The sequence below is a fragment of the Rhinopithecus bieti genome, unplaced genomic scaffold (genome assembly GCF_001698545.2).
Source record: "Rhinopithecus bieti isolate Rb0 unplaced genomic scaffold, ASM169854v2 scaffold_22670, whole genome shotgun sequence".
Classification (NCBI taxonomy): Eukaryota; Metazoa; Chordata; class Mammalia; order Primates; family Cercopithecidae; genus Rhinopithecus; species Rhinopithecus bieti.
Window position 1 is genome coordinate 527,835 of NW_016810753.1, and position 12,567 is coordinate 540,401.

The following is a 12,567-nucleotide window of genomic DNA, read 5'->3' on the forward strand; positions in this document are numbered from 1 at the left end:
GGACATAAAACCTAGAACACTTCACTTAAAAGCAACATACCTGCACAAACAATGGAATGGTGTTTAGTCCTCTGATTACAATTCGGTTGTGAACATCCCGAGCTAGGATGTGAAGGGCTCCAGTACAACCTTCAACTATTTCTTCCATGCGGACCCCCTCCTGCCAAAAGAAACATGGTTAACAAATAGGGCATTCTCCTCTGTAAAGTTTCTGAACTTGAAAGACTTTGCATTCTGAGGAACAATTATTAGACTATAATTATTTACATTATATACCCAAAGTTCCCCATAACTTGCAATTAGTTCGGGAATGAAGGAGGATTCCATTAACTTGAATGTCACTGAAAAGAGGCCTCCTGGCAGCACTAATTCAAGGCAGCACCCCTCCCCCATACACAGTGCAACAGAGCTTCCACATAGCACTGAATCCCGAAGACAACTTCCCTACAGTAAGGGCACCAATCATTCTGGGTAAAAGGTATATAAAAAGAGAAGATGAGAAAGTAATGCTCAGACTATGTCAACGTTTTCCTTTACATGCCCCTCTATTTTGTACATCTTCCATGTATTTGGTGAAAACTTTGCCAAGTTTTAGCACAAACTGCTAAAACTAACTGAGTTGCCAGCAAAAAAATCCACTCCTCTCTCTTCCAAGATATTCAGCTGACAGCCTCATGTATAGGAGAAGTTAGCTTTTGCAATATGTAAGTACCATCTGTTTCTCCTGTTTCTGGATTTGAGTTTTGAAGGGGTTATGATTCTGCTACATTTAGCAGCTTTTATAAATAATTTGATTCTTGCAAGGACACAAAAACTCCTTTTTTCCTAGAAAAGAGATTTAAAATAAAAGATTCCCTCAACATTCTATTAAGTCACCTCATGGAGATGGGCCAATACCAACAGTAATAAATGAAGCCAAAGCCCCAATATGAGCACACACACAAAGCAACCAGCAAAGTGAGATTCCTAAAATCTGTTCTGGTAGGCTCCATCTTTGTTTTCTAAACTAACCTAATTAAATAAGGTTGTAAAGTCTGAGAAATCAGAAGTGTCTTCAGACTATACTTTTAATGAAGCTACTTTTAAGACTCAAACTTTGTATCAAAGCTTCAGGTTGAGACTATTGTGGTTAAGAGTACAGAAATGCTACTACTTATTTTTGAAATATGTCAATACTGTATTCTTAGGTCCATGAAAAAAGTTTAACTCACAGAGAAGATAATAAAATGGACCGCTAAATATTTAGTGTCAAAATTCATGATGAGGCAAGGGTAAGAAGCTCTGAAATTACGCAGATTTGGTCTCAAATTATGACTCTACCTCTTCCTAAGTGGGCCTTTGTGTAAGTTAAATGAGAACACTGCATGAAATGCCTAACCCAACCTTTGTTAAGACTGACCATGTGAAGGACGTGTCCAAGGAAATATCACTGGGGCCACACTATGCCTTAGCTTCTCTGCAGTCATATTTTGTCATCAGCTCTTCAGGAAAAGGGACGGGGGGAAGAAATGACCAAAGAAGTTCAGGATCCTTTGGGTCTAATGCATTCCTTTTAGACAGCCAGGTATCACTGTAAGAATTTACCCACCACAAATTGCTGCTGTGTCCCACCCATGGACGTACGGCGCTGGGTATCCTGATGTGCACGAACAAGCAACTGAACTAGTCGTGGAATGGCACCCTGCTCACGCAAAGGTGCATGATTTGCTGGACAAAGGGCAAGATTTCGAATCAATCCAACAGTAGCCTGAAAAACAGAAGGAAGAACTGGCATACAACTCAACACAATCATTTTCTTAGCCTAAAATTCCCACCACACTAAATCTATTGGGAACAACTAAAAGTAGTTCTGACTACACAAACATTTCAGAATCCTATCCCTATTGCAGCCATACTTCCTACTTACTAAGGAATACAATTCCTATTTATTGATCACTATGCTTAGCCATCCAACGGCTAGGGATGCTTCATTTTCAATTCTGCAACAAAGGTAAATTCTACTTTGACAATTTACCTTTATCAGAGGCCAGTGGGATGGTGGGTGTAAGAGCTTGACCACAACTGGTAGTCCATAGTGAAGGCGAACTGCATTCTGGGCCATCTCTGCTTCTTGGTGTCGGCTGGTCAAATGACGAAGAGCACAGATGGCAGGCTCAGTGATGTCTTCCCTGTCACCAGCCCGAAGGACAGTACGCACAAGAGCCTCTATACCACCCACTTGGCAGACCATCATCTTGTTCTTATAATTATTGCAAGTGAGGTTAGAAAGAATTCCAGCTGCACAGGTGACCACATTTATATCATCTGAACCCAGAAGCTGAACAAGAGTCCCAAGGAGACCTTCCATCCCTTCCTATGAAGATAAAAACAAATGGTCAGTACAAGCACATACTCATCTTCACTCTGTTCCCATGGTGTCAATTTACTCAATTTACCTGTTTAGTTGCAGCATCTGAAAGATTCCTGAGAGTCCAAAGACAGTTCTGAACAAGACGTTGACTTGGATCTGTCAGGTGAAGTCCTAAAGCTTGCATTCCACCTAGAAAATTAAAAAGGATGTAAGGTCCTAGTCATTAGCTAGAAGTTCCTATCAATCCTAAATATATTTTCTAGTCTTAGAAGGTGTCCTTCTTTATTTCCAGAGTTTACTTCCTTTCACCTAAGTATTTGTTTTCCTCTCATTTTCCAGAATGTTGCTCAGTTTCCCTCGTTTTGCCAGTTCACATCCCTAGTGACAAACTGTCAAATAGCTACTGTTCCTTTCCTAAGCCGAAGAAGTCTTTGTTATCTCCACTATCCCCCTTAGGTAACATTCTTTTTTTTTTGAGATGGAGTCTCACTCTGTCGCCCATGCTGGAGTGCAGTGGCACAATCTCGGCTCACTGCAACCTCTGCCTCCCGGGTTCACGCCATTCTCCTGCCTCAGCCTCCCGAGCAACTGGGACTACAGGCGCCCAGCTAATTTTTTGTATTTTTTAATAGAGACAGGGTTTCACCATGTTAGCCAGGATGGTCTCGATCACCTGACCTCGTGATCCGCCTGCCTTGGCCTCCCAAAGCGCTGAGATTATAGACGTGAGCCACCACACCCGGCGGTAATATTCTTATTAATTTCTTTTCATCCATTCAATCATTTCAAAAATATTTATTCAGTACCAGGTCCTGCTCTGAGCTGGAGATAGACCAGTGAGCAAAAATATTCAAAAGTTCCTACCCGCAGAACTTATGATCTAGTTGGAAGAGGCAGACAAAAAATATACAACAAACTAAAACCATACAGCATGTCAGATGATATTAAAGGGCTATGGAGAAAAACAATGGAGTGGGGCTGCAATTTTAAGTAGATAATTAGGTCACTTCACTGTGAAGGTGACATCTGACTAAAGACCTAAAGAAGCTAGGTAAATTCCTGGGGTAAGAACAATCCAGAAAGATGGCATGAAAACACTTTACTGCCAGGGACTTTATACAATTCACTGACTGCAATACATGTGTTCCAAGGTTCACAACCTTCCACCCTTTAGGACCCTTAAATGGGGGACATTTACTCTGGCAAAGGAGTATAAATGGAAGCCCAATGCCCACATACTAGATTAACTTCACCCATCCATCTTCAACTTAAACCACTTCTAAATGCAGTAAGAGATACTTTTCCTTGTCTCCTTCATCTTTTAGGTCTGTTTTATTTCCTCAGATGAGGTCTATTTGCTGTAATTCTTACAGTACCCTGCACTTCTCCTTCATAGTATAAGTTAGTCCATGTTCCCTACAAGACAAAGATCACCTCTATTGGGTTCCTTTTTCATAGTAGCTCCAGCTACTAACAGAATGATCTGCATAAGATTGATACTCAGGATGCTCAGTATTTGTGAAATGACTACCTTCTTTCCCCTCATTAAGACTTCATTCCTTCCCTTTACATAACTATTAACTCTAAGAGAATGGATTTTAACCCCAGATGTCCATCAGAATGGCCTATAGAGACTTTAAAACACACACATTCTGTTTCAGCAGTTCTAGGGTAAAAAAAGTCCCATGCAGATGACTCTGTGGCATCTCTACCTCCCCTTCCCTGCTGCCCTTACCCCTATATACTAAAAGGGAAACTTCCAAATCTCTAGCCTGCCTCTCTTGCATTCTCTAGTACCTTACATTTCCAGCTACCTACTGACCTTTTAGTCACTTTAAGTCAGCTTCGTTTTTTGTTGTTTTTTTTTTTTTTGAGATGGTGTCGCTTAGGCTGGAGTGCAGTGGCGCAATCTCGGCTCACTGCAAGCTCCGCCTCCCGGGTTCATGCCATTCTCCTGCCTCAGCCTCCCCAGTAGCTGGGACTACAGGTGCCCACCACCACGCCTGGCTAAACGGCTAATTTTTTGTATTTTTAGTAGAGACGAGGTTTCACCGTGTTAGCCAGGATGGTCTCGATCTGCTGACCTGGTGATCCACCTGCCTCGGCCTCCCAAAGGGCTGGGATTACAGGCGTGAGCCACCACGCCCGGCCTAAGTCAGCTTCTTAAATTATTATGTTCAAAAATTAAGGATGCCTTCTGAGGGTTCCATTTCTCTTCATGGTACCAATATTGTCCCCTCCACAAACCATTTTTGGTTGCTCCCTTAGCTCCTATATTATTACATTCTGTGATTCTTTCAGACATCTCAGACATTTGCCCTTAGCTATTCAGTTCTAAAACCAAACTATTTCATTCCTAAAAGCCTATAACATCTCAGCAGTCTGTTCTACCTTTTGGTCATTCAAACTGTTAATCTACACAATGCTATTATTAATATTTTAAACACACCACTGTGATGCTCTGCTATTGATAGACAACCATCAAAAGTGTCTTGGCATCCTTTTAAGATAGTAGACAATACTTTAGTATAACCCCGAGGAACCGTTTAGAATTTGGATCCCACCTAGCCTTCCAAACTGACCAAAGGATTCTGTATCTATGGCTCCAAAGCTGGGATAAAGCATGAATAAACTCTATGAGTAGTAAACATCTTATAGGAACCTAGAAAGTCCTGCATGTTATAGCTCTGCTTACCTAACCTCAACCTCATACCAGGCCATCCACCTCATTACTTACTAAGTTCTGTTTACACAGAGCTTCTCTTCAGCACCTGGATCTCCACAATCTCTTTCCTTCTAAGGCAAGCTCGTCCAACCTCCAGCCCATGGGCCACGTGACCCAGGACAGCTCTGAATGTAGCCCAACACAAATTCGTAAACTTTCTTAAAACATTATGAGATTCTTTTGCAATTTTTTTTTGTTTTAGCTCATCAGCTATCATTAGTGTATTTGGTGTGTAGTCCAAGACAATTACTCCTCTTCCAATGTGGCCCAGGGGAGCCAAAAGACTGGATACCCCTGGTTCTAAGACATAGCACATGGTGTTCCTTTTCTCTACCTGGAAAACATTTAACCCTCACTTCTCATACAGACAAGAGAGAGGTTCCTTCTCATCCTGCAGTCCCACTTAACATCCCCTTTTCAAGGAGACCCTTTCCCTCTCATCTAATTAGACAATTACCCTCCTCATTAATTCTTATCACTATTTGCTGTTCACTTCTCCCCTAACACTCATTCTAATTTATGATCACATATTTTTAAATACTTCTGTCACCTTCACAAGACTATAAGAACAAGCACAGGGACCCTATCTGTTGTGTTACCCAATGTATACCACATGCCTATTCCATTTCTTAAAATACATTAGATGCTATGTTCAGAATAAACAAATGAATGTAAGAATAACCTGGAAGAACGTAAAGATTCCTAGGCTTCTGGTCCCATACAAGTCCAGCTATCTACAGACCTCCCTGTCACTTCAAATAAACACTATGAGATCTTGATATAAAAATTAACACTCCAGGGATTCTGACTAAATAAATCTCAAAATCTGTATTTTTAGCCTACATTACAGGTTACTGCTGGAACAGCTGACAGAATTTACATCCCCTCATTCTGTATGAACTCAGTCACATTTGTCTATCCCCAAGCCTATGGCTCCACTGCCAGCAGTTACCTGGAGCAATCATAACGTCTTTCTCTCTCATAAAATCCCAAGTAAAATTACTCTCAATTAAGTGGGAAAAATAAGTGTTGCCAGCCCTATACTTTACTCCCAACATTTCCTTCCATTAAATGCCTTTATATTTTTCCCTCTTTCAATACTGATTTGAAGCTTGCTTTGAAATTCTGGGTAAATGTTGTTAGGTGGGTTACTGAAAGGAGAAAAAATGCTAGGTAGCTAAAGAGTAACTATTTTCATGACACACACACACCCCAAGAGGCCCTAGTACAAACCATCTATTCTTCTCCCCAATTGCCAACATACACAAGATACAAAGTACCACATACAAGTTGCATCCTTAAAAATACTCAGAATAGAAAAAAATTGTTTCTCATACTTAGATGATATCTACTCACTGAGAATACAGAATATCAGGGCAAAACACTGGTCATAATCATCAGGCAAGAGAAAGAAAATGCATACAAATAGGAAGTCTGTTTGCAAACAATATGATTCTATACCTAGAAAACCCCATAATTTCTGCCCAAAAGCTCCTTGATCCAATAAACTTCAGCAAAGTTTCAGGATATAAAAATCAATGTACAGAAGTCAGAAACATTTCTATACACTAACAACATCCAAGCTGCAAGCCAAATCAAGAATGCAATCCCATTTACAAAAGCCACAAAAAGAATAAAATACCTAGGAATACAGCTAAACAGGGAGGTGAAAGATCTCTACAGTAAGAATTACAAAACTCTGCTCAAAGAAATCAGAGATGACACCAACAAATGAAAAGACATTCTATTTCATGGATAGGAAGAATCAATATTGTTAAAATGGCCATACTGCTCAAAGCAATTCACAGATTCAATGCTATTCCTATCAAACTACCAATGGCATTCTTCACAGAATTAAAAAATATATATATATATTTAAAAATTCACATGAACCCAAAAAAGAGCCTAAACAGCCAAGGCAATCCTAGGCTATAAGAACAAAACTGGAGGAATCACTTTACCCAACTTCAAGCTGTACTGTTAATACAAGGTTATAGTCACAGCATGGTACTGGTATAAAAACAGACACACAGACCAATAGAACAGAATAGTGAGCTCAGAAATAAGGCTGCACACCTAAGAAGTCAACAAAAACAAGCAATGGGGAAATGACTCCCTATTCAATAAATGGTGCTGAGATAACTGGCTAGCCATATCCAAGATTGAAACTGCACCCCATCCTTACATGATGTACAAAAATCAACTCAAAATGGATTAAAGACTTAAATATAAAACTTAAAACTGTAAAAACTCTGCAAGATAACCTAAGAAATACCATTCGGGACATAAGACCTGTCAAAGATTTCATGACGAAGATGCCAAGAGAAACTGCAACAAAAACAAAAACTGACAAATGGGACAGTATAAAAAGCTTCTGCACAGCAAAAGAAATCAACAGAGTAAACAGACAACCTACAGAATGGGAGAAAGTATTGGCAAACTATGCATCTGACAAAAGTCTAATATCCAGAGTTTACAATAAACTTAAATTAACAAGCAAAAAACAAACAACTCCATTAAAAAGTGGGCAAAGGACATGAACACTTTTCAAAAGAAGACCTACAAGTGGCCAAGAATCATATGAAGAAAAGCTCAACATCATTGATCATTAGAGAAATGCAAATCAAAGCCACAATGAGATACCGTCTCACACCAGTCAGAATGGCTACTAATAAAAAGTCAAAAAATGACAGATGCTGGTGAGGTTGCTGAGAAAAGAGAATGCTTATACCCTGCTGGTGGGAAAGTAAATTAGTTCAGCCATTGTGGAAAGCAATTTGGTGATTTCTCAAAATACTCAAGACACAGTTACCATTCAACCCAGCAATCCTATTACTAGGTATATGCCCAAAGAAAAAGAAATCTTCTGCCATAAAGACACATGCATGCATATGTTCACTGCAGCATTATTCACAACAGCAAAGATACAGAATTAACCTAAATGCCCATCAATGGTAGACTGGATAAAGAAAACGTGGTACATATATACTATGGAATACTATACAGACATAAAAAAAGACCAAGATGTCTTCCACAGCAACACGGATGGAGCTGGAGGCCATTATGCTAAGCAAACTAACACAGGAACAGAAAACCAAATACCACATGTTCTCACTTATAAATGGGAGGTAAACACTGAGTACACCTGGGCATAAAGAAGGGAACAACAGACACTGGGGCCTACTTAAGGGTGGGAGGTAAAGAACTGAAAAAGTACCTATTGGGTACAATACTTACTGCCTGAGTGACAAAATAATCTGCACACCAAACCCCTGTGACATGCAATTTACCTATATAACAAGCCTGCACATTACCCCGTACCTAAAAGTTAAAACAAAACAAAAAAACTGCTCATGAGCATCTACTAATAAAGCAATCACTTTATTACATAAAACCTGTACTATATTAGAATTTGTCATTTCTCCTATAAATTCACAGGTCTGTTAGCAAATCTTAGGTTTACTCAAAACTGAAATTACAAATTTTATTAAGCAAAATATATGCCATCATTTTTGATGGATAGTAAGAACTCTACCTAAACTAGCCTTAAATATTTAGCTACAATCCAGATGACAGGTACTTTGAATGTAATCTTGGCTGCAAAATGAATAGGACCATCTATTTTCAGTCATTAAAGTTCTACCACCTTTTCCTAAGAAAAGTAATCTAATTAGAACTGCAGATGCTGTACACAAGACTCAGAATAGATACATATACTTACCAGCTTCTACAATAGCTGGCTTATTACTAGAGCAGACGGATAGCACCTTCAGCACTCTGCTTGTGGTCCACAGTAGTTTCTCATAAGTATAGGTCCTCATTATATTTACTAAAGCTTGGGGTCCACCACTAGCCAGTATGATCAGCTAGAAAGATATATACATATCTTGTTAGTCATGGAATCTTGATCACACGTCTGAGAAGAGCCATATTACCAACATATTTTATTATACAAGAATTTCAGCCAGCTTGTCATTGGACCTAAATGTATTCCTGGACCCCATCACTCAGACCCCCATCCTGGGGCCCTATCCAACTTGTCCTTTTAAAGCATTCCACTCAAATTCAGACATCCCAGTCCTCCCAAGAATGTATCAGTTTTGGCCCAATTTCCTTCTTCCCACACTGATCACAGCAGAAGAAAAAAATTTAGAAACCATGTTGGTAGGCAAGATTAATGCCCTAAGATGAAAGTTATATCAAAACTGATTCACTGAAAATTTGAACCAGAAATGGCACTTAAAACTCCTTATCACTTGGCCCTTTAATTTTCCTAATTGTATCCACCTTAAAAAGAGATACCATAAAATGATCATTCACTCCTGTCCTTTCATTCCCTGTGTATCTTCCCTTTCAACACTGCCCCAATTTTCTAAAAACAAATTTCATCATTTCATGCTTCTGCTGAAATTTCCCATTGTGCTTTTAAACATGCTGTACAAAGCCCTATGAGATCTGCTGAGTCTATCTCAATAGCCTCACCTCAAACCTTTCTTCCTCTTTACTGTTAGTATTTCTTAAATTCCCAAAACTTTCCATCTCCTTCCTTCGTTTCAAAAATGCTGTTTCTCACCTAACCTTCACCTAGTGAATCCCTTCTCATCCTTGAACACTGAACTCAACTATCACTTCCTCCAAGAGGTACCTCCTTGAACCCTCAAAGAGTCTGTTTCACTTGTGTTATGTGTTCTCATAGCCCCACTTCTTCCCACTACATGAATTAAATATTAGGTTATTATTCCCAACGTCTACATCCCACCTAAGAACAAAAGTGTGAAGAGAAGCTTGCCTACGATATCCCTACTACTTCGCATAGTGCTTTACATATGGAAACTCAAATATTTAAAAGAACAGAAATGAACTGGGCTGCACAGCAGGAGGTAAGTGGCAGGTGAGCGAGCATTATCTGGCTTGAGCTCTACCTCCTGTCAGATCAACTGCAGCATGAGAGCCTCATAGGAGCGGAAACCCTAGTGTGTACTGCACATGCGAGGGATCTAGGCTGCACGCTCCCTATGAGAATCTAATGCCTGACTATCTGAGGTGGAACAGTGTCATCCAGAAAGCATTCCCACAACCCATTCATGGAAAAACTGTTTTCCACGAAACTGATCCCTGGTGCCAAAAAGGTTAGGAACACTGCATGGAATGACATGACACTGGAAGTGTCCGATGCTCCATGAAAACCACATAAAGAACAATTCTCTTACCTTGCTTTCTTGGTTGCCATATGCTAAAATTTGAAGGCAGTCTGTCGTAATAGCCAAGAATTTAACGTTTGTTTTGTTGAGCAAGGCAACCATTTTCTGCAGCCCGCCAGCTAAACGCACTGCCATTTTAGCTCCTTCTTGATGTAATAAAAGGTTGTGGAGAGTTGTAATGGCATAAAACAACACAGAATCCACTGGTGAACTGGGAAGAAGAAAAAAGCCTAATCAGAAATACTGTGACTATACTCTTTTACTTTTTAGCTTCAAGCATTCTGACAATGTTTTCTTACCCAAGCATTTTCACCAGGGCAGGAATGCCTCCAGACTTAAAGATGGCCAGCAAGCCCTCCCGATGATGGGAAAGGTTATGCAAGGTCCCAGCGGTACAACGAGCTGTTTCTACATCATTTGTATTCTGCATGGTACGTACAATAGCAGACACCATCTGAGGAGAACGCATGATAGCGTGTCTGGAAGCTTCCTTTTTAGAAAGCTGATGGACCATAACTGCAGCCTTATTAACCACCACCTGTAATACAGGAATTAGAAACATCGTTAGTTTTCAAGTCCTGGTATTGGGTAGACATTCTGAACCTACTCCCCTTGAGCATTTACTTCAAAGCAGACTAAAAAGTTAGCCATGTCATTGCTCACCTGGTCCTCATCATTTAGCAGTTTTGTCAGTTCAGGGATTGCACGTGTGGCAAGTTCTGCATCATCTTGATAGTTAATCAAGTTTACAACTGCATGTTTCAGCATCTGTGATGGTTCAGCCAAACGCTGGACATTAGTGGGATGAGCAGCATCAAACTGTGTAGATGGGATCTGCATGCCCTCATCTAACGTCTCAGGGAACATAGCAGCTCGTACCCTCTGAGCTCGAGTCATTGCATACTGTCCATCAATATCTGGAAAAGGTTAATCAACACTCACTATCCACAGTTCAGCATTTACCTAAGTATTTGCTATCCTAAATGGTAAAAGTGACATTGCTATTACTCCCTTTTCTTCACCACAACATTTTACTTAAACTATTATACACTAACTTTTTAGTTCTCAAAACTGCATTCTGACTTTCAGTAAGGCAATGAAAAATACTCTTACCAGCTACTTGTTCTTGAGTGAAGGACTGAGAAAATCCCTGTTCCCACTCATACAGGACTTGGGAGGTATCCACATCCTCTTCCTCAGGATTGCCTTTACCACTCAGAGAAGGAGCTGTGGTAGTGGCACCAGAATGGATTCCAGAGTCCAGGTAAGACTGTTGCTGCCAGTGACTAACAGCCGCTTTTCTGTCTGGTTCCATGGCCATGTCCAACTCCATCAAATCAGCTATAAATATGAAACAGTATTAGCATTAGTAGATTGGAAATGTTACTTTAATTAAAAAAAAAATCTGTGATATGACCCATTGAAATATTTTTAGAAATAAAGTCAAATCTGAAAGACAGCCAAGAAAAGCAGAATGATAGCCAGGGTTAGCTCAGTGATGAAATACCTAATCCCTTAGGGAACCACCTAACAGTTACTCACTGAATCAGTGGAAGAATGGTACTGCATCCAGGCTCCAGAAGCAGTCATCCAGACTAGATTCCTGCTGGTGGCTTGTTTGCTATTTCACCAAGCCATTAGGAGGAGTGAGCAGAAAATGGAGCAAAAGGTAGCCTGACAAGTAAGCAGGGAGAGAGGAAAGCAGGGGGATCTCAGCCAGACTGGCTTAATGGCAACGAAGCAGAGCCCCAATTCAGTAACTAAAGATTTATAACACAAACCTTGAGTAGCCATTGTCCACGCTGGATTTTCAAAACAGTTGTATGGTATACTTCAAATACCCTAAAAAAAGTTAATCAAAAGTCATTAGGATTTAAATTTAGCTTGATTAATACTCCTAAGTCACTGGGATGCCTGTTAAATGTCACTATTACACCCACAAAAAAAACCCCATATCCTCTTTTACCAGGTTATTTAGTGAAACACAGACCTCATGGTCTCCTCCAGACACCTCAACCACAGCTCCATCACTGCTGAACTTCAGTGAAAATTCCTCCTTACCAAATACATCTTTTTATTAATAGTAGAAATATAAATTACAGATAATCAGGATGGTGATGAGAAAGCAAAGAGTTGTAATAATAAAAGCCAGGGAGGGGAAAACACTATTCAAAATGAGCTGCTCTCTGAATTCCAAAAGGTCTCTCGTTTTTTTAACCTTTCATGAAAAAATTCACAGATCCTCTTTGGATAACAGAGGTACATGGGATTTTAAAACTCCACATTTTCAT

The 12,567-nt window shown here is 39.9% G+C and overlaps 1 protein-coding gene across 5 annotated transcripts in view; it reads right to left on the reverse strand.

Moving 5' to 3' along the window:
• The window catches only part of CTNNB1 (catenin beta 1), a 41,406-nt gene that overhangs the window by 4,600 nt on the left and 24,239 nt on the right, over window positions 1-12,567 (reverse strand). For 4 of the 5 annotated variants that reach the window (XM_017892688.1, XM_017892690.1, XM_017892691.1 and 1 more), the window contains exons 2-11: window positions 12,058-12,118; window positions 11,390-11,617; window positions 10,940-11,193; window positions 10,576-10,814; window positions 10,286-10,487; window positions 8,797-8,941; window positions 2,436-2,539; window positions 2,015-2,353; window positions 1,589-1,747; window positions 41-160 (exon numbers count right to left, since the gene is read on the reverse strand). In XM_017892688.1, the coding sequence (XP_017748177.1) occupies window positions 41-160; window positions 1,589-1,747; window positions 2,015-2,353; window positions 2,436-2,539; window positions 8,797-8,941; window positions 10,286-10,487; window positions 10,576-10,814; window positions 10,940-11,193; window positions 11,390-11,617; window positions 12,058-12,070 (1,803 nt within the window). In that variant the 5' untranslated portion in view covers window positions 12,071-12,118. Of the gene's footprint in view, window positions 1-40; window positions 161-1,588; window positions 1,748-2,014; window positions 2,354-2,435; window positions 2,540-8,796; window positions 8,942-10,285; window positions 10,488-10,575; window positions 10,815-10,939; window positions 11,194-11,389; window positions 11,618-11,818; window positions 11,932-12,057; window positions 12,119-12,567 lie in introns of those variants that run through there. The other variant, XM_017892692.1, reaches the window with a different exon arrangement.